The 26,450-nt window shown below is 33.2% G+C and overlaps 1 protein-coding gene across 3 annotated transcripts in view; it reads left to right on the forward strand.

Annotated features, from left to right (window-relative positions):
* LOC149413555 (protein Fe65 homolog) overlaps positions 1-26,450 on the forward strand; it is a 209,056-nt gene that overhangs the window by 169,747 nt on the left and 12,859 nt on the right. For all 3 annotated transcript variants that reach the window (XM_089644772.1, XM_089644771.1, XM_089644773.1), the window contains exons 4-7: positions 20,258-20,320; positions 22,340-22,578; positions 23,340-23,538; positions 24,244-24,436. In XM_089644772.1, coding sequence (XP_089500898.1) covers positions 20,258-20,320; positions 22,340-22,578; positions 23,340-23,538; positions 24,244-24,436 — 694 coding nt within the window. The remainder of the gene's footprint in view (positions 1-20,257; positions 20,321-22,339; positions 22,579-23,339; positions 23,539-24,243; positions 24,437-26,450) is intronic.

Genomic DNA, 26,450 nt, shown 5'->3' on the forward strand with positions numbered 1-26,450 from the left:
TGTTATTATTATTAAGTCAAGCCACAGAAGTTTCATTGGAAATGAATTTTTAATATCTTAAAATTAATTTGGTGTTAAAGGTAGGGGAGAGGAAGAGGAAAATAGGAAGAGGATAGGAGATGCTCTCGATATATTCCATACTCTCATATTAATAATCGATCGTACGCATTACTTCATATCGATATTTCATATAGGTTATTACCAAAAATGTCAATGCTGTAAAATTTTGTATTATATTGTGCACATATACGAGGAATTGGGGAATTTTTGGAATTGGGAAATATATTTTAAAACATTAAAAAAATAATAATTTGACTGAGGATTGAACCTTCTTCCCCAAGGACTGTCTAAAATTAGTGAACCGCGCTATCACTTAAGCCAAATCCTAATTGGACGGTACTGACATTTATTTCGTTTATTAACTGCTGTAATTTTTTATAATGTCATCCAATTTTTGCCGTAGTGCCACTGAAGGTTCCACAACAATCTAAATACGCACAAATGATATAAATAACACAAACTAAGAACATTAACCTATCATTTCCCATCTCCCCAGGCGTAAACAGTTGTTTATTGTACTAATTTAGCTGAAACGAAGTGTTATTAAAATAATTTTTGAGTACTTATAATTAGTATATGCATGTTCAATAAATAAATATTACGAATTATCCAGGAAAAATCACTCCGTATAAACCAAGTTTTTTTTTACTTACATCTATTTAAAAATGTCTTTTAAATCTTCAAAAGATTAGCTTGACTGAGGGCTGTATCTTCCTTTCCAGGGACAGCAGTCGACAACTCTTCTAACCTCGCCAAATGCCGATCGGGTAGGACCAACATGTATTACGTACATTGCCATAAAAAGTTGATAGAATGCATTGTCAACGACAACGAGTTTCTCTGTCGAGTTTCAGCTCAATCGGATGTCGGAAAGTGTGTTAATTTCCACTTCCAAGATTCCATTTCATTCAAAATTTTTATAGTTATTTATTATTAAATATGTTTAAAGAAGAAAATTTCCTCTCTCGTCTTATCCTATATCTTCTAAACTCCTTTTGCAAAAGAATTGCGTTTGAAATTCGAGCACAGAATTGTAAGGAGATAAATAATTAGTACGAGACGCCCAGAGGATGCGTCCTTGACCGTAGCCGCCTAGACGCCCTAGACGCCCTAGACGCCGTGTTACGTATTGCGTAACTACGCACGTCAGAATACATCAAAAGCCTTATTTTATTTATTATTTCGCCTAGTCGCGTGTACTTAAGTTACACCAGTGAGACGGGTGTCGTAAACTTTACTTGAAAGTTGCGAAATTCGAATTGACTTAGTACCGATGTAAACATCCAGAGACTTGACCCTAAATTCTAAAAAGATTTACGCATTTGACTAGATTTTTTCGAATAACTTTTGCCACCACGCTCTTTAATGTCGTGAATAACATGCGTATTTTATCCAAATACTAGCGCAAACCTATGAAAAATTGAAGGGTATATAATTTTAGGATTTATGAAAGTAAAAATATTTATAACAGAAATTTTTGCCTCAGGATAATTGCCTTTCAAAAGACGATCAGAAAATTACCTTTCGGATGAACACCGTTAGTAAACTTGAAAAATTACGAGATCTTTCACAAATTTACACTAAAGAAATACACGTTTCAAATATGGAGTTATTAATTAATCCATCTATATAAATAAAAATAACCGTTCGTTTGTTCAGAATCTTAAATCTACCAAAGTTCCTCACCGATTGCTTTGAAAATTTGAAAGAAAGTTGCATGCGAATACGCGTGTGTTTTTATATACCTATATTATATGGATGTCACCTGTGACAGGTAAAAACATTTGAAATTTTGAAAAATAGTGTCATCTGTCTAACAAACATGCTTTTTTGAAAAACAGCGCTATCTGTTTAAAAACGGTTTTTTTATACAGCGCCATCTGTTGAAACAACCTCCGATAGGAAGAGCAACAGGTAAATAATATAAAGAAGAAAATCTCGATTTAAACCGGATAGAAAATGTTAAAAATAATTTTAATTCTTTGCTAATTTGTACAGCGCCATTTCACCTCAACACTTTTCGAAAATACCTTTAAGAGGAAGCTACAAGCCAAAAATGTATATATTCTTGGTTTACCTTATATTGTAGGTAATAGGCATTAAAATCGCTTAACAAACGGAGCCTAGAAACGTCCGATTTCAAGCACAAAACTGGTTTTTATTTATTTTGTAAATAATTTTATAAGAAAGCAAATAAGTTAATCAAGTGAAACTGTCATTAGCTATAAAATTGTAGTTTTTAAAGGTTGTTTCCTTTACGCGTTCATACATTTCGATCGAAAAAATATTATTTTAGTAGTTTACTTTTATATTTCTTATTGAGTAATTTTTTTTTTTTATTTGTATTAAGCGAAACGATAGGAAAACCTTCAATTTATCCAAAGCATATTTTTTGGTATTCATAATGTACACCAATTTGTTATAAAGATTAATTAAAATAGTGCATTAAGCTTCGCCTTAAAGTGTAACTAAAATTATGAAAAATACTTATTTCGATTTGCTTGTTTCGTGCGTAACTCTGGCTCTATGAACTCACATTTGCTTTGAATTAGTGTCATTTTAAAAATTGGAACTGATTGTGTGAAGAATTCAGACAAGCGATAAAGTAGGTACCTGCTATAGTATAATTTTCAAAATTGTAACTGAATTTTTAAGAATTTAGACTTTAAGGTATTTTACATAAAAAACTAAATTACATTTATTAATGTATGTAATTAAATTTTAGTATCTACGAAACGTTTGACTTTCCAGGATATCTTTAGTCCTGAACATTATTGCACCACGCCAAATATTCCGCAGTAAATACTCCACCATCCTGCTAAATTTTACCGCATTAAATATTTTGTAAAACTGGCCACAAATCAAAAATTGATGTGGTTTTAATCGCTCGGGTAGCCGTATGCGTGAGCGGAGATGTAGCGCAGGAAATTTTGTAGGCTTCTTGGGAAAAGTAAGGTTCCGTTGCTATAAATAACGCAGAGCTTTTCTTCTAAAATGATTTATGGCTTCTAGACGTACCTACTTTTAGTGCGGTGTTTTACGCTCCCCCATTAATGTATAATATGGTTGTAGGCAGTCGTAGATATATAAATATCTCTTTTGAAATAACTTAATAAAGAATGAGTAAAACCTCAAATTGTAATATTTAATCATTGACTTATCGACTTCCAAACTACAAAAAAATATTCAACTTGTAGAAAGATTAAAATAATTATAAAATTTTTATCAAAGACACTATATATTGCATTTAGTTGGGGAAGATTTTTGCAATCATTTTTTATTTTTATTTTATTTTATATTATAGAACCAAACAGTACATGATTTAGAGAGATGAAACGATATACAGGAATAAGATAGTTCATCTTGTGTACCTATGATATGTTTCCTTGTAATATCTGGTAAGTGGTATGTTTATTCCTTAATTACCAGGTGACTTGTGTAGTTTATAGGTGTGTGTGTGTGTGACGTGTGTAATGTATGTGTGTGTATGTGTCTGTATGGTTTTAATAGTTTAAATTATTGACATGATGCCACGTTTGAATTTGGGCAGTGAATCCGAAAAAATGTCAATGTTAGAGTTAAGACAAATATTATTTAGAGTATGAAGAGCTCGGTTAATTGTCGAAATAGATGCTGCATTTGTTTTATAATTTAGCGTGTGGAATAGCACTGTATGTCGTGTACGTCTCAGAGGTATGTTAAAGTTAATAAGGAACAGAAGATGAGTACAGTCAATGTCATTGTTTAAAATTCTGTGTATAAATATTGATTCAGCTACTGCTCGTCTTCGCTGCAAAGTTTCAAAGGTACACTCAAAATTATTGTTGAATCTGTAGGTAATATATTTTTAAATTTGTTTTGGATACGTTCTATACTATCTATGTAAAATTAATATTGTGGATTCCAAATAGGCGATGCATATTCCAGTTTACTTCTGACTAATGCGAAATATAACATTACAATTGTACGCGGATCATGCATAAAAATATGCGTGAATAAAATGAAGATAATGTTGGTAGTCATTAGTCGAGTATGATACGGTTAAATTTGGCCGAAGGGGATAGAGTCGAATTAGCTTAGTGGTATAATATTTTCTGTTTTAAGTTTTCATTTGAGATTCACCAATATTGTTTACAATGATTAATTTTTTTCTATGTAGGATAGGAATTGGTCATAAAACAATCACCAAAAATATTAATTTCGGTTGTTTGGCTGTAATTTTTTATTTTTTTATTCATCTATATACGAGGGTGGTCTGAAAAGTTTCCAAGTCAAAAATGTCAAGTCACAATGTGTTTGCTTCTTTGGAAAAATCAAACCTTTATTAATTAACTCAACACTGTCGTTATCGACCATCAATAATAACACTGATTATTATTTGAAACATTCACTTAGTCCAAAAGATTCATTTTTTTCAAATTTGAATAATTTCTACCCAAGTTTTTGGCATTTACACAATAATAGCCCCGCGGGTCCCTTCAGCTGATAATAAAGCCCCGTCAATCACTGTCCAGTGGGTTTTAAGCAACGGGCCGCGGCCCGCGTTGTTAGGACGGCTCCTGCTATGGCCGTTATGTTGGCGTTAATATTAACGACGCGTTTAAGCGTCGCTCAACCGACGCGACGGGCCCCGAACGGAGATTATACACATGCAGAGAATAGCGCATGTTGATGAAATGAACGGTTACCAAAACGCGTATATTTGGATTTGCAAATATCCCACTGTCGTAGTACGGATTGTTTCACAAAATTGGAATAATTCATAAGTTATTATTCATGTTCCATGAAAGTTCTATTCAAGGTCTTTAAGTTTTTTTAAATTTTTTTTTATTTAGTTACTTTTTTAAATAATTATGTACATTTTTGTATGGCACATGAAAAAAAATGTATAAAATTAAAACAGATCATTGAAGTCCTCCTCACTAGGAGATCCTGTGCTGAGGGGGACTATATAAATATGTTAGTATACGTTTTCAGCGACTAAGATGATGTTTTTAATATCTTAGCTAGTTCTTCTTCCGATATTTTCTTAAGCCAAGATTTGATGTCCTTAATGTAGTTATTTTTCGTTTTCCTTTGTTTGATGTTGAGAGGGAGTTTATTATATAATTTTATTGCTAAAAATTCAGAGTTTCTTTGTTCAAAGGTAGAATTACAATTAGGATTATTTAGTATGTCTGTTTGCTTGGCTCTGGTTTTATGATCGTGAGAGGGGTTTGCCTCTGGTTTATTTTTTAGGTGATGAACTAGAATATTTTTAGCATAGATTTTTTGTAAACTTGGAACATCAAACAGATTAAAAATATCAGTAGTTGGCGTCCTTACGGGGAGCTTTAATATGGTCTTTATGATCCAAATTAGAGTTTTCTTTAGTTGTTTAAGATGGTTTGAAGATGCTGCGCCCCATCCTATTATTCCATATGCCAATAGAGAGTGGCATAGAGCATAATATACTCTCTTTAGATCTGTAGTTGACAAGATATTTCGTAATTTTTTGAAGAAATAGATGAGTGTTGTTAGCTTTTTTGATGTTCTTTCGATGTGTGCATCCCAATGAAGTTGGTCGTCAATTACGATCCCAAGATATTTATTTGTTTTAGTTTGGACTATATGCGGGCAAGAACATTGCGGATATTTGTTTAGACATTCATGTAATTTGAGTGTATGCTCATTCGTTGGTTGACCTCTTTTGTTTTTAGAGAATGTTAGATATTTAGTTTTACTCACATTTTTTAATGTAAGGGATTTTGCTTTTAAGTGTTTCTTCTTCTTCCCTAGGACTTCTTAAGACTTTAGTCCGGAAGTATTTTCAATTGTTTTTGTTTTCAATTAATTTTTCTGGTTATATTTTTTTGTTTTTATTTATTTGATATTTTGAGTAAATACATTTGATATAAAATTAGATATATGTTTATCCGAGATACTAACTAGGTTACAAACCAATTTCATTAGAAATATTGTAATCATTTAAAAATATGGAAAAATACTTTATGTTGTTAATTCTGAATTTGAAATATGATATAAAAATTATGACGTTTAATAAATAGGACAAACTGGTCAAGTGGTTTAAGACGCCTGTCCCGGTAAGACAAGAAGTCCTCGGTTCGATTTCTAGTTATGACCGTTATCTTTTTTATTTTTGTGTGTCTTGTTTTATTTAGATTTATAAGAATTATCATCATAAAAAGTATGGTAAAAATAAAAATAAAATCCTGAAAAATATCTACTTACATACATACATACTTAAATCAATTACTGTGTGACGCACTTACCGTTAAAATGTTTGTTTTTTCCTTTTAACGATGTGACGTTTGTCTTAATTGTTTTATAATGACGTGAGTAGGTACTATTTGAGGCAATAGCCATTAGTTTTTACCAAGTTATGAACATGATTTAAAAAGAGTAAATTAAAGGATTTACCTTGAATTATTTTAAGGAATTGTATTGTTTCGGTTTTTTGTAAATACTAAGATGCGGAGAATAGATAATTTTTCTTTGGTAAGTAGTGCTATTGTCTAAGGAAATTGGTTTTGACTGACTGTGAGTGCAGTGACAACAGAAGGTTTTTATTTTTAAAACATCACAAAAATAACATTTTTTTAAGCTCACTATAGGAAAACAACAAATATATGCAATCGCTATTTAAATATGCTACATAAAATGTCATTCAGGTATCTCTTGAACACAGGCAAACTTATATTAAATATGTCGATATTTGAGGTGAATTTGTTTCTAAGTGTGTGAAAGCGAGAAATAGGTGCATGTATGTGATATTTGGTTCTAAAATTATTGTTGCAGAATAATATATGTTGCCTAGTTGCTCGAGTAGGTACTCTGAAATCTATGAGTTGCAGGAGTTCACAACAGTCTAGTTTGGAGTGAATAATCTTAAATAAAAAAAGTTAGGTCATTTATTTTTCTTCTGTTTTCTAGTGAATGTATTTTAAGTGTATTTAGTAAGACTGTATAGTTTATGTGTTGAATAGGTATGTGTAATTTGAAGTTAATAAATCGTTAAAATTTGTGCTGCACACGTTCAATATTTTTTTTATATGTATCTGGTAGTATGGGGACCACACTATTGAATTGTATTCCAAGCTGCGTACTAAGGACAGATACACGATTTTTATAACCTCCAACGAGTCGAAGTCTTTGATGGTTTTGATTATAAATCCCAGTGTCTTCATACCTTTGTTAGTTATTTGTTGTATGTGCTTTACAAAATTTAATTGAATGTCAAACTTAACTCCAAGGTCCTGAATTTCGTTGACTTTTTTTAAGATCTCGCTTGCTATTGTGTGTGTGAATAATAGTGGGATATTTTTTCGACAAAATGTTAAAGTCTTACATTTATCAATATTTAGGAATAAGTTGTTAGCTATACACCAATTATGTAATTTGCCGATGTTTGACTATAAGATTAAACAATCGATTAGACAAAATATGCATGTGACTGCGGATGCTGCTTCCCAGTGACAAGAATGTTCTCCAATTATATACAGGTTGTTGCTATTGTAACATATCCCTCCTAATTTTTTCGTCATAGTCCTTAGCGGTAGGGATATTAAAATCCCTAACTACTGTGTACAGTTTAGGGATCATTATGGAAATTAGGGAATGGGAAAAGTTTCAAACACACAATCATTATTAAACAGGTACCTCTAGGGTTTATTGCCGCTGATTACAGTGCCAACGCAGAACCTAATGGTGCGCTTGTTTTGTGTTGGGAAATTGTAATTTAACATTATTAGAACTTGATTTGATTTCTATCGATTATGCAACATTGTATTAAACCACACAAGAGACCCAACTGCTCCCGAATGTCCGGAACCAGTGGATCTATGGCATCCCCAATTCAAACCATTTCAAACAACATTTATGATTTTTAATGGTAAACGTTCACCAGGGCGATACTCAGAGTATCAACTACTTATAATTTATTCACTGCGACTATTTTCAAACTCGGAATCAGATTTATTGGATTATTTAAGATTGTGTGTATTGGTGCATTTATATATGATCACTAAACGCCAGCTATTTCCCAACCTTCACCTATCTAATCTCTTTCCCCTCCCTGATCCCCAAATTGGGGATGGCAGAGTCCCACTAGCTCCGGGCATTAAGGCTTTATGCGATGTTCACATAAAAAAGAAGAACTCTATGATAACTCGTATTGTACCTGCTTATATCGTTCGTACTCAGCTTATTATGTTATACACTATTCTTTACTGGTTAAAAACGGGATTGCAGGCCATTAACGAATAAATGTTTCGTGATAAAGTTTTAGTAAAATATCGTGGAGGTGTTCATAAAATACACTGTCGCATTTCGTCATTATGTATTATTAAGACAAACGCAGGTGCATGAACACGTGTTCCGATACTTTTAAGAATTTACTATCGAGTTTATCTTGAAGTGGCCTGCAGTCCAGTTTTTAACCGTATTACCAATAATTTGAAGACATTTTTAATAAATCGGCAATATTCATTTTCTCCTCGTATCGTGCAGAAACTTTCTCACAATCTTAAAACGGAAAATAGGTTTTCGTGTAATTATTTAGGACCTTTACACGTTAAAACTTGCTTCCGTCGATTTCGTACGTAGGGCGGGTTTTATTAGATTGTTCAATGCCGCTAACGACCGCTGCTAATTTGAGGTGAGCCGCCATAGAAAAAACTGCCGGGCTTTTGCTTTCTCTAATTTAGATGCCATATATTTAGGGTTGCCAGATGGTCCAGATAAAAAAACGAACATTTTTTATCAAAGGGTCCCCCCTTTAATAATTTTTTTTTTGTACAATTTGTCGAAAATCAATGAGTCCTTTGATAATCATGAACCCCTTTGATTTTGATCAAAACAAACAGAGAAAATTACCGAAAATTTCTGACGGTGAACATAATGAAATACTTAGTAAACATTAAAAGTTATATTTAGGACGGGTTGTTTCGGAGAATTTGAACAATTCATCAAAGTTCAACGTTCATTTTCTAGTTATGCGAAAGATTTTTTCAAGTTCTGTATTTATTTCAGTTCTGTCAAGCAAATAGCCTATAATGATTTATTAACAGAACTTGAATAGGACTTTCACAGAACACGGAAATTAACGTTGAAATTTTCATGAATTGTTCAAATTCGGAGAATTTGAACAATTTGTTTCGGAGAATTAACGTTGAAATTTGAAGAATTGTTCAAATTCTCCGAAACAACCCGTCCTTAGTATTGCTATTGGTAAGCATAAAATTAATTTTTAACATATTTGCCACTAGATGCTACTGATTTAAATTTATTGACTGATATTGTATATTTAAATTCAGTGCAACTGACATTTAAATTGAAGAAAACATATAATTCGCTTTTCACGGTATTCACACCTAGGATATTTCTTTCGTCAGTCCATACATTACCCATTACACTATAAACCCTTTCTACGAAGGCATTGGAAACGGGAAAACTACACACATATTGTACCATTTTCAACAGATTTGAGCAAGTCTTGCTACCACCCGCCAGAATCGCTCATGACTTTTGCTCTGTAAATTATCTCGTAAGTGAGATATATATGTCGCGTATTTTCAAAAAACCGGACATTCTATTGTCCGGTTTTTCACAATTTTCTAAGCCGGACATCTGGCAACCCTACCTATATTGTGATTGCGCCATTAGTTTTCCATAGATGATTTTTAGATGTTTTTTTTTAAATTCTGACAGATTATACACTGACAGACTTCAGTCCTTCACTGATTGGTTTATTTATGCTTCAGTCAGTTTTTAATGCTGCAGCAAGGCTGATAACCGGTGTTTCCAAATATTCCCACATCTCACTACATTTACGGAACCTTAATTGGCTTAAGAGGACATAAGACGTCAAAATAATATCAGTTATGGGCGTTTTTAGTGGGCGCGGCTATAGCCCTTAGAGTAATACTATAGCCCAAAACATTTCGTTTACGCCCCGCGCTGGTCAAAATTTCGCACAGTGTGACATAGTTTGATTTCACACGGACAAGTTTTATAATTATAAATTTAAAATGATAATAATAATTTTCATTATTGTTGGCATTAGTTAACGAATTGCATAATTTGCATGGTGTTTTGAAAATCGTGGTATCTACATACAGTATATAATCATCTGCAGTATGCAAGGCATCCCAAATAATCATAAATCACAAATACTTTATTGTTATTATTTTTTTCTTTTTATTTATTTATTTATTTATTTATTTGTTAAGACATACACAGTACAATTAGATACAATTAGATATTTTTAGTTATTACATAGTTGTAGTACCTATTACGTATGTCCATAAAATATCATTATGTAATTTCGCCTGAGATTGTTATAAAAGGAAGGAAGTGTGTGGATAAAAATAAAAATAATAAATAATAAATGAATTGAAAACAAGAATTATAATAAGCTCACGAATTGTAATTGACTGTTAATAAATAGGAGTTTTGAAAAATGATGTGAAAATATTTTTGAAATATGTCATGCTAAGAAATTTAATAAGTTAGTTTTGTATGTTAGAAAGGAATCATGAAAGATGTCTAAATGTAGTAATTTTTCGTAATGGGTGTATGTTGTGATAGCGCGAGTAATAACTGAATTGTTTGCTGCATTGGTATTGTTGGGTTCAATATGAAATAGTGTAGTGTGCCTGGTACGCCTCGTTGGAACATTTAAACCAATTACGGATAGCAATTCGGGACAATCTATTTTATTATTTAGCAGATTATGTAGAAACAACAGGTCTGACAATGTGCGTCTTTTTTGTAAAGTTAACATATTATTTGTAGTATTGTTGTATTTCTTGAGTAAATGTTTCGAAAATTTATTCTGTATACTTTCTACTAAATCTATGTATACCTTATATTGAGGATTCCATATTGTGGAAGCATACTCCAGTGGACTTCTGACCAATGAACAAAACAACATTTTCAGAGTTTTAGCACTTTTGAAAACTTTGCATATTCTTAATAAGAAACCTAGCATTCTGTAGGATTTTGAAATAATGTGTTCAATGTGCTTGTCAAAAATTAATTTGCTATCTAAGTAAACACCTAGATCTTTACACGTAGACATAGGTTGTAAAGGTTTGTTATTCAAGTTGTATGGATAGATGATTTTGTTTTTATTTCTAGTAAATGTAATCGAGTGACACTTAGATATGTTTAAGGACAATAAATTTGATTCACAGTATATGCACAAATTATCAAGATCGCTTTGCAATTCCATACAATCGGATAAACACTGTATAGCTTTATAAATTTTCATGTCATCCGCGTATAAAACAAAGTAACTATTTTTAAAGCAAACGTAAATGTCATTTATATAAATATTAAATAAGAGTGGTCCAAGATGCGACCCCTGGGGCACACCTGAGACGATTTCCGTTAAGCAAGATGCAAAACCATTGACAACCGTGATTTGGTGCCGATTATTGATGTATGATGCGATCCATCTATAGAGGTCACCGTGAATTCCTAGACCTAATAACTTTTGTAAAAGAATATAATGATTAACACGGTCAAATGCTTTAGAATAATCCGTATAAATGGCATCTACCTGGCATCGCATATCCATTTGAGCATGAAGAAAATTTGTAAAAAATGCCAGATTTGAAGTTGTGGAGCGATTTTTGATGAAGCCGTGTTGATTATTTAAGAGTGAGGGTGAGATAGTTGAATATAATTGATCGTAAACAATTTTTTCCAATACTTTACTTAGTATTGGTAATTTGGATATAGGTCGATAGTTCGAGACATCATTTTTACTGCCATTTTTATATATTGGGGTAATCAAGGCTGTTTTCCACTTGTCGGGAAATGTTCCTTCAGTTAACGACAGTTTGAAAATAGCAAAAATGGGGGGTGTCAATTGTTTACTACAATAATTTATGAAGATCCCTGGAAGTTGATCATCCCCTGGTCCCTTTTTGATATCAATGGACTTAAGGTATTTGAATGTGATGTCTTCATTGATCTCGATTGAGTTGATTATGCTATTTGAATTAGAGCAAAAACTGGCATTGCTTGTATGTGCAGGTTGAGCATTAGAAAATACAGATCCAAAATACTCAGAAAATAAGTTGGCTACTCCTCTACTGTCATTAGCAGTTTTTTCACCGTAAATCATATGATCAGGGATGGCAGGAGATTTTCTTTGAGAATTGACGTAGGACCATATTTTTTTAACATTATGCTGTATACCGGATTCTATCGTAGAAATGTAGGTTTTGTAAGCTGCTGAAGCGACTGTTTTTTGCCTTTTGCGAAGCAATGAAAATGAAAGATAATCAAGGGGGTTCCGATGGCGCTTCCATTTTCTAAAGAATTTTAATTTTTCGTTTGTTATTTTTATTAAGGCTGCCGTGTACCATAGTGGGTATTTTCCAGATTTTACAACTTTCTTAGGAATAAACACTTCGATAATCTGTTCAATTATAGCATAAAACGAATTTAACGCTGTATTTACATCCGGTGCATTTATAACGGTTGACCAGTCGGTTTCTTTCAGTCTCTCATTGATCTCTGCATAATCTGCTTTATGGAATAATTTTATTGTTCGAGGAGTTGAGAGGGTTGCAATAGTGGATGGAAATTCTAGTTCTACAATCAATGATTTATGATGAGCATCTTCTTTAACTAATGGGTGGTCGGCAAGCGACACATTAACTGAAGTGTTACAGAAGACGAGGTCCAGAATTCGACCGAATTTGTTAGGTAAATGGTTAAATTGGGTTAAATTTGCAAAAGATAAGCAGTTAAGTAACGCGAGTGCACATTGATCTCTATTACTTGGCATTTGTTGATTATTCCATTCGATATTGGGCATGTTATAGTCGCCAATGATTAAAAACTTGTCATTGGGAAAACGGATTGTTAAGTCAGAAATAGTATTGGTATGACTAGTAAATAATGCTAATCTTTCTGATGATGTTAATTTTGGACCGACGCTAGGTAAATACACGCAGCACATATGAATATTATAACAATGACGATTCGATTTTGATGTATTTACAGTTATCCAGATATCCTCAGCGTCTGATTTCCAAGAGCGGGGGGTAACAAAAAAATCTTTTTTAATTCCTATGAGTACGCCTCCGCCAGTTGATTTACTAGTGCGGTGTATATCTCTATCATTTCTGTAAACAGAATAGCGATTATCAAATAATTCCTCATCTCGGATACTATCAACCAACCAACTTTCCGTAATGAAGATCAAGTCATAATTATTGAGCAGTATATTTTGATGAAATTCCTGTGTTTTCGAGCGCAAACCTCTTGAATTTTGATAAAAAATTATTAATGAATCATGCATTGCGAATTTTCGGTAATTACATTATTATGTTCGGTTTCTGTAGAATATATTTGAAGAATATTATATTCTAGAGTTATGTTATTAGTCATGAGTCCACTGGGCTTAGCAAAGCACAACACACTATTATTATGAATTAAAGTGAGTGAGTATATTATAGAATGTAGTAGTGAGCAGTTAGTGTAATTATTAGCATGTGGGGTTAATGTAAAAAGGGTGATATTGAAAAAAATATGAAAAAAAATACGAAAAAAATAGTAGTTATCAGAGGATAGGTGGTTTAATATTGCAATGGTAGTTAGACAAGGTTTTTTAGCTGTAATTCGCATGAGACGTGTATGGGTGGTGATGTTTCGTTTTTCCGTAGGTAGATTTTTGCACTTCTTATCCATAAAAACTGATAGTTGTGTTCGTTTTTAAATGCTTTAGCGCACCTCAATATAGATTTATTCTTCCGCGTGAGATGGTCGTTGATGAAGATCCTCTGGTCAGCTCCAACCATCCCGATGGCCTTGGTAGTGATTCCTTTTCTTTTTTTGATGGCTGCGACGAATTCGTCCTTCTTCTTGCGGGAGGTGAATTTGGCGATTATGTTGCCCGAACTTCCATCTGTCGTGGCTTGTGTACGATGGCGCTTACTGATTCTGCTAACGTATTCAATGTCGCTTTGATGGAGAGGGCATCCAATGACTGTTGCGATATTCGACATCATGGTAGGTAGATTCTCGTTGGTGGTCTCAGGCATTCCATGTATTTCTATATTGTTGGATAGAAGTTCCTGGTCCCTTTCATTGTTTCCCCTCTCTAACATGAAAACTGTTTGTTTTAATTCTGAGACCTCCATTTCTAGCTTATCAATTTTAGCTAATTTTTCGTTTATAGATTTCATATTACTTGAAAAATCTTCCATGACATTATTATTATAAATGATGACTTTTTCGAATTCCGCCATTTTACTGCTCATTTTTTCTATTTGTAGCGCCATTTTTCTAATCTCAACAGTTAGGAGTACGTTGCTTTGATCTGAGGAGCAGGATTGGGTATCTAAATTGTCCAAGGTTTGGATACAATTATTGCACTCCCACGCATCCTTTTTACCTTGCGACATGCGTTTAAAAACACTTGCCGGAATATCAGCGCATTCGAAATGGATGGTGCATTTGCAGGTTGAACACTTTATACACTCAGCCACTTTCAGATGCTTAACGCAATATTTGCATGTTGAATCCTTCTTCTTGATAGAACAATCCCGATGAGTTAAAAAACTCACTGTAGGACGGGAGGAACTTACAATACATAGGTAGGAGTAATTAGGTACAATTTTACATTGGTATTTTGATATCAAAATTATAAGTTTCACATAAGAAACAGTACAAAAATAGAAAAATAAAATATTTTTACTAATAAAACTTTGACATAGAAAATAGTTCCTACATTACAGTTTTTTTACATCTCAGATTTTAGATTTTATTTCTTGCTAGAGCAATCCCGATGAGTTACAGAACTCATTGTAGGACGAGAGGAATTTACAATACATAGGTGGGATTTAATGGGTAAAATTTTATGTCAGTATTTCGATATCAAAAAACCTTCACCGTCCAATGCTTTGTTTTTCTTTTGAAGTGGAAAAAATATGTCATCGGAAACCAAAATGAATGTACTTCTTATACTTCAAATTGAATAAGCTCAGGAATCGCTGGAAGTTTATTGAGTGCGTATACATGTATATACCTACATATTTATAGATTTATAAAATTAATTAAGCTGTCATTTTACAATTATGTTCTGTAGAAAATTTAGCCCAAAAATTTACTTTTAAGTGTTTATTTATGTAGTACCGTCTCAATTCCGTTAAGCATTTTCTTTGGTGCCGTCATTTTGTTCGGGATAAAACTCATTTTGTCTTCTGTTTTCCCATATTTAACTGAAACGTACGTATATATTAGCCAAGAGATTTATTATAAATTGGTTCAATTTTACCTTAAATTTGAAAATCATTTCAACATAAGTAAGTGCAGTAACTTGGGGAGATAATTGTACAATTCTATCTACAACAAATGATCTAACAATCTAAACTTAAAAGATGAATAACTCTTTTTAATATTCGAATGACTTTAGGTACTTTATAGGTAACATATGTCTAATTGTCTGTACGGAGAAAAACTTTCGATGTAGAGTATTTGTTTTATGGAAAAAAAAATTTCGAATTTCCAAAATTTTATACCGGTCACTTTGTATAATACCTTATACTAGGGCAGACCCAGTTAATTCTTGAAAAATCTGTTTGCATTTTAAAGTAAAGCAATTTTTGGTTAAAATATTATATTAGGTATTTATGGCATGTCTGAGTTCTTCACAATCAGTTACAATTTTTCTGTGCCCAAAAATTGGTGTGACTGAAACCCAAATAATATAATTTATATGTAAAAAGAAACTACATTGTTTATAATTATTATATTTGAAATACTTTTTATATGAAATAAGTTTTACTTGATAATCATTTTTAGGTGTGACTATTACAAATAAAAATCGCACATAACAGCGGAACTTTTTATTCAAAAAAATATTTAAGGTAATATTTAACTATTAAAATAAATAAACTTAAGAATTAAAAAAACTTCTACCAAATAAACTGTTTTCATATTTTTTTAACAATGTCCAAATTTATCTGAAACATGACCACTGTGCACATTTTAAGTATAAACAATTGAAAAAAAAATGTTTTCTTTTATATTGGTGAAACATAAAAAAAACCTTTACTCACTTGAGGAAGGAGTTAAATTATAAAAAACAGAAAATTTCACTAATAGATTTAAAAGTAATCGTTTGATTAAATAAATAAATACGTAAAAGAAATCACCGTACATTCGGGCCGGAACAGAGGCGACCTTTCCGGCTTGAGCTCTGGCCGACACTGAGCTGGAACGGTCTAACTACTTCAGCACCTGCACACGAATACAGTTGCGTGCGTTACAGTATTAAAGTACTTACGGCTGTGTTTCCTTTAGCGGTATAGAAATTGGAAATTTCAGAGTGTTATATTTTAATTAATTCTTATGAATACATTAATAAAATCTCTAATGTTTCTAGAGGGATTCGTCGGGAAGTTACTAATTCATCGTCTACAAAAATAAAATCTGGTGCTTGCCGCTTATCTTACAACATTTTACAATTAATAAAATGTACATACCTTTTTATATAGTATATTTAATGATAAGGTCCTGTTTTTATTAATCTTAAATATAAATAACTTGCATCCCTTCGAATCCCTCTAGAAACATTTAACATTTTAGTCATAAGCTCATCAGAAATAATTAAAATGTGAGCGTCGGGGCAAATCCCAGTTATCAGGGTATTGTGTCACCTTAAGTGCCCTGAGAGAATCCAATTCAGACTCTGCTGGATGGTTTTCAAAGCGGTACATGACATGGCGCCACCCTACTTGTCGGAACTCTGCATTCCAAACGATGTTAATATTACCCTTCGATCAGCAACTTCAACAGCCATGGGTAGACTCTCAGTACCTGTGACTCCTATGAGCAATCCCAATACCACTTTTGGAGACCGAGTTTTTGCAGTAGCAGGTCCAAAAGCTTGGAACAAACTCCCTTCACATTTGCAAAAGATCGACAGATCATCTGAGTTCAGATCAAAACTAATTAATAACTTTTTCAACTTGTCGTATCAAGAATAATGACCGTATTTTTATCAGTAGAATTTTTTTTTCATTGCTCACTCCAGGGGATTTTTTTCCTTGACTGGAATAACCAGTTATTATGCGTAAACTATTTTTGTAATATTTTATACCTTAACACTGACACCACGGACAGAAATCATAACAATCTATATTTGTAAACGTAAATATGTATGTTAGTCGTAAATCTCTAGTTTAAGCCGTATCTGTAAGACATATTAAAGTCATGTAAATACCCACTCGGTCATAAATATATGTATTTTTAAGTCATTAGTTAAAAGTCTTCGTTGTAAATTACTCGGCATTAATCTTAGCTAGGTATAAGCCATTCGTTATAAGTCCATAGCTATGAAACTTAGTTATAAGCCAAAAGTAATAAGTTAGTGATAGGAATAAATTAAATGCATAAATTAAGTTGTTAAGCGCCCTTGAAGTAATTTTCTCACAAAAACGGCGCTATACAAATAATCCAATCATTATTTTTATATTATTAGCATATTAATAGTTATATTTATTGGAGTCGGAGAATTTGTGTGTATTTCCGCTTCTCAATCAAATCCAAACCAATTGAAATATTTCTGAACCTTTCCAAAAAATAAAAACTGATAAAATGATAAGGTGATAAAATACAATTTAAAATTTTGTTATTAGAAATAAACATATAATTTTTTAATCAAACATAAAAAGTTTAAAAATTGATCACCTTACGTTTTTTCGTCTAAAATTACTGATAACAAAAAAATACAAAATTTTATTAGAAAAATGTATTACAATATATTACCGCCACCTCACTTTTTTATCATTTCATATAAAAATAATTAGTAAAAAATTCACAAAATTACTTAATTTTTTCACAAATTGCGGTCTCTATTGATAACTCTGGATTTAGTTGAGCCGTTTAGTTCATATTTCTAACTATAACGGCAAGGGAGACAACGATTTCTATGAGACCATATGAGTTGTTCCGAAAAGCGAACAAATTGATTCTACGGGTAATAGCCGTTTGCTCCCAAAACCGAACAAATTAGCCCGAGGAGTTAAAAAATATGGTAACGCTTTAGGATTGCTAAGACAAGATTTATATAAATTAGATGATAATTTCCACGTCGCACTTTGTACGCATGTGTGTTAAGGTGCTTCTCAGAAAGACAAAATGTTTTTTTAAATAACACAGGGACATATCTTAACACATTCTTTGCGGGAAACTAGAAAACTCGTCATACGCCTTTTTACAGTAAGACGCGGGAGACGAGTTTACTCGTTTTGTTGCGCAAAGCGGTAAGGAGCGGGAAACTTGTAAAAAAGGGTTTCTAAATGGGTGCGGGGTCATGTGTTTTCTATTGTCGGCGGTACCCGATCTATCGATATGAGCTTGAAACACAACAAAATGAAATAAAATCGTTGTCGCTTATGTTCCGCTCACAAACTACGCAGTGAAACGCGGTACATGTGCAAGTTTTGCAATTTGCTCCTGCATAAAGGAAAGTGTTTCGAACGCTATCACACATTGAATTACTATTAGGTTATAGTTTTTTTTTATATGTATTGAAAATTTCTAAATAATCTTGTAATTTTGTATGAATAAATTTCTATATGTTATTTCGATTGTGAAATACTGTTTTTTCTATGATTCCCAAGAAAGTAGAAGGTTTTTGTTCATAAAAAAAGGAATTACACATACATTGCTATGTAAATAAATAGAGACATCTCTTTAAAGTAAAACACTGAAAGTTTCATCGAAAAATATCAAATAGATCATAAGATATGAATATTTTGCGGAAAGTCTAATTTTGGCGCTAAAATTTAAAAAAAACACCCGCGCTTCGCTCCCAATTTGGCGGTAAAATGCCCGACCATATAGTGTTGATATGTTCATTATTGTAAAATCAAAAATATTACGGTTTAGAATTTTATCCAACGGAAATACTAAACATTTCCTAAAAACCCGTATGTAGTTTATAAATAAACTTTTTTTGAGTGCTGACCCTAAGAAATAATCAACAAAAAATAATTAAAATTTTCCTCCTTGTTTGTTATTTTAGGACTAATGCATAATTTAACACATCCTCCGTAGTTATTCCACCATTGGTTAGCTCGCGTAAAATAACAATAACGCCTGATTAAACCTTAAATTTGTTTTTTCATTAGCCCCGCCGTAACGGGAGGCGTAATTGCAGCGCTTCCAATTTTATTTTACACGAATTAACTGCAATTAAAATATTTTAACATTCTGCAAGAACAAGGGAGGCAACAGTAGAGACGGAAATAGGAGAGTAAAAGTGAAAGGAGGGGGAACATGGGAATTTAGCGGAATGAGGTTGGGTCTTCCATTCTTTGGTGTTTCTTATCGGAAGTTAGTGCGTTTTTTATAAGTACTTGAAATATTGATCTTTGCACAGAATCCGCTTTGTTTCGATAAAACTATTGATCTCCATGGATAGTTGTTTTCGTTTAAAGAAAATATTGCTCTGAATTGGTTCAGAATTGACTTTTGTTTCTACGAAAATATTGATCTATTTACAGAATTGACTTTGCTTAAAGGAAATATCTCTCTCAACAGGTTCAGTATTGGCTTCGTTCCGATGAAGACGTTAATACAGAAAAGACTTTTTTGAAGAAACTATTGTTCTCTATACAGAATTTACTTTGTTTCGATGAAAATATTGATCAATATTCAGAATTTGCATTGTTTCGTTGTAATTATTGATCTCTATACAGAATTTGCTTTGTTTCGATGAAAATATTGATCTCTCTACAGAATTGACTTTTTATAAAGAAAATATCTCTCTCAACAGGTTTAGAATTGGCTTCGTTCTGATGAAAATATTTATCTGTCCATAGAATTGGCTTTGTTTCGATGAAAATATCGATCTCTGTACAGAATCAACTTAATTTCGATTAAAATATTGTTCTATAAACTTTGAATCGACTTAGTTTCGATAAAAATTCTGATCTCTGTACAGAATTCATTTTATTTCGATGAATATATTGATTGTACAGAATGTTGACTTAAAAATACGAACATTTGTACTGAATTGGCTTTGTGTGTTGAGGTTTAACTTCTGATTACAGTACATACAGCCTTTGTTCGATCAAAATTTTGATCTGTTTTTCGATGATATCTGCATAACATGTTGTTTATATGTTTATATAAAAATACTAATGCTTTGTTTATTTCTTTGTTTCAGACGAGAAAGTATAAATGGCAACCCAGACTCCCCCCTGGGGTCCGCTAAGTCGGACCCACAAATGTAAGTAATATTATATCACACTTTTACTTTAATTATAATATTATCATCATGTTATATACTTATGTAACTCATTACTATTTGGAACACTAATCATGAACACCCCAATATAGGTATGATATGATAGTTCGAACTCCAATACATAGAAGGCTCTAGTGTAGATGGATCTTAGAGGTTACAGACTTATCCAACAGATGTCGGTAGTATATTTATTTATTTATTTATTTAATACATTTATTTATTTATTTATTTATTTATTTATTTATTTAAACGCCCATTGGGCTTTTACATACATTGTTATTAGTGTTATTACATTAAATTGTTACATTGTTTTGAAATTTACATAAAGTAGATATAATGAATCACCATACTAGGCGGCTGCCTGTTTCATGGTGACCAATTGAGTGTAATTACTTTGTATGAAATATGAAATCTAGTGTAAACATATGAAATTAGTAACTATAGATGAAGCTAAAATTTTGGAAAAATTGTAATAAAAAGTAGAAGATAGAAATTAGAAAGGAGAAAGAAGTAAATTAGCATAAGATTATAAAAATGTACATAATTATATATATAATTTTTAATATGTGTGCATGCAAGCACACATGTGTATATAGCAGCAGACATACCTATATACATATAACAACACATGTATACATACACCCATATGACGCATCCTCACGCATAAAACAATATATACATCTCTATCTGAGTACTTGGAATAGGCTACTAACACTATAACAATCACACATCAAAAAATCCCCGAGCGCTTTCCTGAAACTGTCGTATTTGGCTATTGATTTTATTTCTAACGTTAAATTATTGAATATTTTTGGAGCAAGAAAGTTAAATTGTCTTTGTGCCATTGAGGTTTTTATTGGGAGAATAGTATAATTGGATTTGTTGGAATATCTTGTATTATGGGTCGATTCAAAAATATTTTTTTTCGTATGTTTGAATTTATAGAAGGAGGATATGTTTTTGACGTATAAGGATTTTATGTTGAGTACTTTGAAGTCGTTAAATAAGTCCTTCGTGGGGTGAATATAGTGTACTTTGTAAATAGTCCGCATTATCAATTTTTGAGCTTTAATTAATGGATCTAATATCGTGTTAGAGCATCCTCCCCAGACTACTATACCGTAAGATATAATTGATTGGCATAAAGAAAAGTATACGTATATATGCATATATGCAGGTGGGGTACCGAGGTATGTGGAGACGTAAGGTTTCGAGAAGCAGAGAGAGTACTTTCAGGTCCCTCTTGACCTCCAGGTTGTCCTACACACTGATTATAGTAGTTTTAAATTCGAATAAAGACAGTGTTTTGTTTTGAAGGAGGCGTTATTATTTGTATATCAGGGGCACTGATCAAACAATCCCTAATAGGTATTATAATACAGCATTATAAAAATTATATTGGAGAATAAGAATTTTTTGATAAAATTGACAAATTACGGTCAATTATGTGACCAATTCTAGTAAAAGGGGATCGATTGTGGTTAAATAGACCCAATTATGGTAAAATGTGACCAATGATGGTAAAGTCGAACCAATTATAGTACCTAATGGGACCAATAATTAAAGGACTATGTTGTTTTTTTTTAAATGCAACTAATTATGATAATTTTGAACCATTCATTGTAAAATGGGACCAATTACAGTAAAATGTAACCAATTTATTAATAATGGTAGAATTAGAATTTTTGGTAAATGGGATCAATTATATTAAAATTCAACTAATTTTGGTAAAATGCCATCAATTTAAGAGTAATAGAATTGGTACATTTTTCAATCAAAATGTTGAATTCAATTCAATAAAGCGAATAATATTAAAATCTAATTTAATTGATCTGTAGTAATAGGTATGGCAAAAGGGGCCAACTGTATCAATTTCAATGTATAATTGGGGCATTTGGCCCCTTTTACGATATTACTACTGAGATCATTCGTATTCCTCATTGACACAATTGATCTCTCCGCTGCGTGCATTTATTTATCCATCCCTAATTCAATTTTCAGTATATCCGACAAAGACTACAACGCCAGCGCTGCAGACGACTCGCCCCCGCCCGAGAAGACCAGCGCAGACCTCGCCGACAGCGAGAAGGGGGGCAGCGCTGCAGCAGCTGTGCGTCACCGTGCCGCCGGGCCCCGTGGAGAGTTGTACGCCGTGCCCGTCCGGCGAAGGCAGCAGGTGCCCCCCGCCCCGCAGCAGGGCGCGCTACCCCCACTACCGCCCGGCTGGGAGAAGCACGAAGGTAGGACTGACACCTACTCAAGTAGCAGTAGAGGTACCAACCTAGTATTAAAAAAAAATTACCATGTAGGCTGGAAATAGTGTCACATGCACTTCGGTCGCATATGGTAATATGTTGGTGAATGAATGAATAGCTGTTATGTCACGCGGTTCACAACGCGCTTCACAACGCGCTTCAAAAGAGGACCATCGGTCCAGCTCGTCAGCACTACGTCGTCAGTTAACCAGTCATGAAAAGTGATGAAACAAGACTAGGTTAAATAAGTTAGATTCATCTCTTTTAATGCCTTTATATCGCTTTTAAAGCTGTGTTGAATTCTCATTGTGTTATCATATAGTTATCATGGGACCATTTCCAGCCTAATACTACAAACAAAATAGTTTCCCTCATTTTAAGGAAATGAAGGAGAGGAGGTTCTAGGATGTAAAAGGTATGAGGGGTGGGTAGAAATCTGGAGTTCAATGTGTCCAGGAGTGATGAACGTAAGAATCCATCCCTCCCTCCCACTACAGTGCAAGGCGTTGTGTCTAGAGAGTCTAGCTGGAGAAGCCAAGGCGTCTCCCTTAACTGGCCTCTCCCGATTCGGTCGTCACGTAATAGATGGACTGACGCTTCCGCCGCCAAGACCCAGACAAACCTCATCCCGTGAACTGGGGCTCATTTGCTAGGTAACCAAAAGTAGCAAACTACTTGGGGTGACCTATGGCAGTGGTGTTGGTTATCATTATTTTTCTTATTAAAAAATGTTTCTATTCCTCCAGACAACGACGGCCCGTACTACTGGCACATCAAAAGCGGCACCATCCAGCGTGAGGCCCCGGAGATGGGTGCGTCCAGCGAGGCAGGCGTGGGCCAAGGGGGCCCGGGGGCCATGACGTCCTCGGTCACGCGAAGCACCACCAGCTCGGCCCTGGATGCAGAATGCGACGATAGGAAACGGCGGGAGGAACTGGCATACAAGTATGTGGCTTACACCCAAAACTGCATACATAGTATCTATACAGCTTCAGATAAACTAATTAAAGATAATGATTTATGATGGATTCGGATGAAAGTGAATCTAAAAAGATAAACAAGGATTGTGTGGAAAAGTCAAACCAATTACATACTTACCACGAGAATCATATATAGGCACCTGCTGACAAGTCATTATGTTTGGCTTAGCAGGACCTTAAAGTGCATGTATCTTTCTAAATTTAAAAAATAGCATTCGCTAGTTTAAATTTTCAACGAAAGCCGTCCAATAATTCAGAAAGCCATAGCTTGCTTGCGATAATCACAAAACGACGAATACGAAATGAAAAATAATGTTTTCCATACCAAAAAACAACACCACCCCGAAAACAAACCTTTTATTTCTTCTTGTTCAAAACAAAAGAACTCGATTTTATCTCACTTTTGTTCTATTATTCAAAAATTTTTTAAATTTCATTAATATCACGAGACACAATTCAGGACAATTCACAATTCCAATGGCAGTACCCAGTACCACTTACCGCCATGCCAGTTTAGTTTGTTCGATATTTTCTATAAATTCTAAAAGTTTTGCCCTCAGTGTGCACTATAAATTATAAATTTATTTTTATAAATTACATGAAATTTGGCTGTTGGATATAACCTTATTCTCCTTTCACTTTCCTTACGTAACCTTGTGAATCCTTCCAGGCGTCGTAGCTATCCAGCGCGACCCGACCCAGACGTACGTGCGGTACGTTTCTTTGTTCGTTCCCTCGGCTGGGTGGAGATAGCGGAGGAGGACCTAACGCCCGAGCGCAGCAGCCGTGCCGTCAACAAGTGCATCGTGGACCTAAGCCTGGGCAGAAACGACCTGCTGGATGTCGTGGGACGATGGGGAGACGTGAGTCCTTTATTTGTTAAATCCTGAATCATTGTGTGCCTGAACTTTTGCAGAAACCACAAAAAACATTGCAATAAACCATTACACAAGGTGAAAATGTTGCCATGTTGGCTTAACCTCGAAAATCCAAGCAGAAAAAAAACTTCTGAGTTCTGCACGAATTAGGTTCGAGTGTGGTAGGTGATCTTTCGGTGTGACACTATCAACTACAAGTGGTGTCAAATTGTGACATAAATAGACTGGATACATACTACTTCATTACAAAACTCGACTTCCCAGTCTGTTGTGTCACATTGTATCAAAAGACGTTTATGTATGTTGTCATAAACTGATTCCATATATACTGACTTCAGTAAGGCATTTGATAAAGTAAACCACAAAATATTATTACGTAAACTAAAATTGTTGGGAATAAGAGGGAGCATGTTGGAATGGTTTAAGAGTTATCTATTAGGAAGGTACTTAGCAGTCAAGATAGATTCGTTTACTTCTTATACATTTGCTGCCTCGAGCGGAGTACCACAGGGATCTCACTTGGGCCCAATATTATTTTGTTTGTTTATCAATGATATTGTTAATATTTTTACTAATGTTAAAGTCCTGTTATTTGCCGACGATCTGAAGATATACAGAATAATCAAAGACGATGACGATCGCGCAATTTTGCAGTTGAACCTTAATAAACTATGTGCGTGGTGTTCTGTCAATGATTTGCAACTAAATTTAGGTAAATGCCAGATTATCAGTTTTTACAAAGGCAAAAATCCACTTAATTTTTCCTATTTTATGAATGGTGCTAATCTTCTTCGTGTATCACAGATTCGTGATCTTGGTGTTATATTCCACGAGAGTCTACAGTTTAACGAACACATCGATGAAATAACAAGCGATGCGATGAGAATACTAGGTTTTATTTTGAGAATGGGAGCAAATTTTAAAAGTATGTCAACATTAAAACATCTGTATTGCTCGTTAGTACGAAGCAAATTAGAATACAATTCCACCGTATGGTCACCGTACTACAAGGTCCATTCTCAATCATTAGAAAAGGTACAAAATAAATTCCTTCGGTACATTAATTTTAAAATGAAAATTCCAATCGAATTTATAAATTACAATAACTTGCTTGCTGAAACTAAACTTCTTAAATTATCTGATAGAAGAGTGTTAATTGATTTGCTATTTTTATTCAAAATTATTAAATCTTTAATTGACAGCCCTAATTTGTTGGAACTTATTTGCATTAATGTTCCTGCTAGGCAAACTCGCAGTAAAGATACTTTTAAATTTAACAAGAACCTCAACACTAATTATTCTATTTTTTCACCAATTCCTAGAATTCACAACCTTGCGAATAAATACTGTGAACTTATAGATATGTTTGGTTTTGACAATTTTGTGAGCTTTAAAAGGCAACTTATTTCGATTCTATCGGCTAATAATTAACTTTTATAGCTTTAATAATTTTATTACATCTTCTCCCATTCGAAACCTTTCAAGTAAATTATATCCATATTTGTTTGTTTTTTATTTGCTCTACTATACACTTATAATTGTATGCATATACCTACTAACTACTTTTTATACATAACACTATGTTCCATCTCAGATCTTATTATTTCTTATTCATGTCGATATTGCTAAATTCTATTAGTTTTTGCTTTTTACAGGTGCAACTCTTATTTTGTTATTTTTTTTTTTTTTTTTTTTTAAATCTCTGTTATAATGTTCTTTACCTCACGAGTAAGTTACACTCTAATTTATATTGGTTTATCGATTTGTTAAACTCACAATTAATACTGGGTTTAAACACACCCACTTACTTACTTTTTATGTTGAACTTTCTTTTACTTACTATTTCATGCTTGGGTATATTTTATATTGAATCCATCTTATTAGTGTTTTGCTAATTTGCACAAAATTTTATTATATGTGTTGCTTTCTTACAATTAACTCCATTTATCTTCTTATGTTCAATTATTGTAATCAATGTAAATGTATATTTTCATGTAAA

This window comes from Hesperophylax consimilis, chromosome 21 (assembly GCF_061612785.1).
Source record: "Hesperophylax consimilis isolate HC1 chromosome 21, BYU_Hcon_1.0, whole genome shotgun sequence".
Taxonomy (NCBI): domain Eukaryota; kingdom Metazoa; phylum Arthropoda; class Insecta; order Trichoptera; family Limnephilidae; genus Hesperophylax; species Hesperophylax consimilis.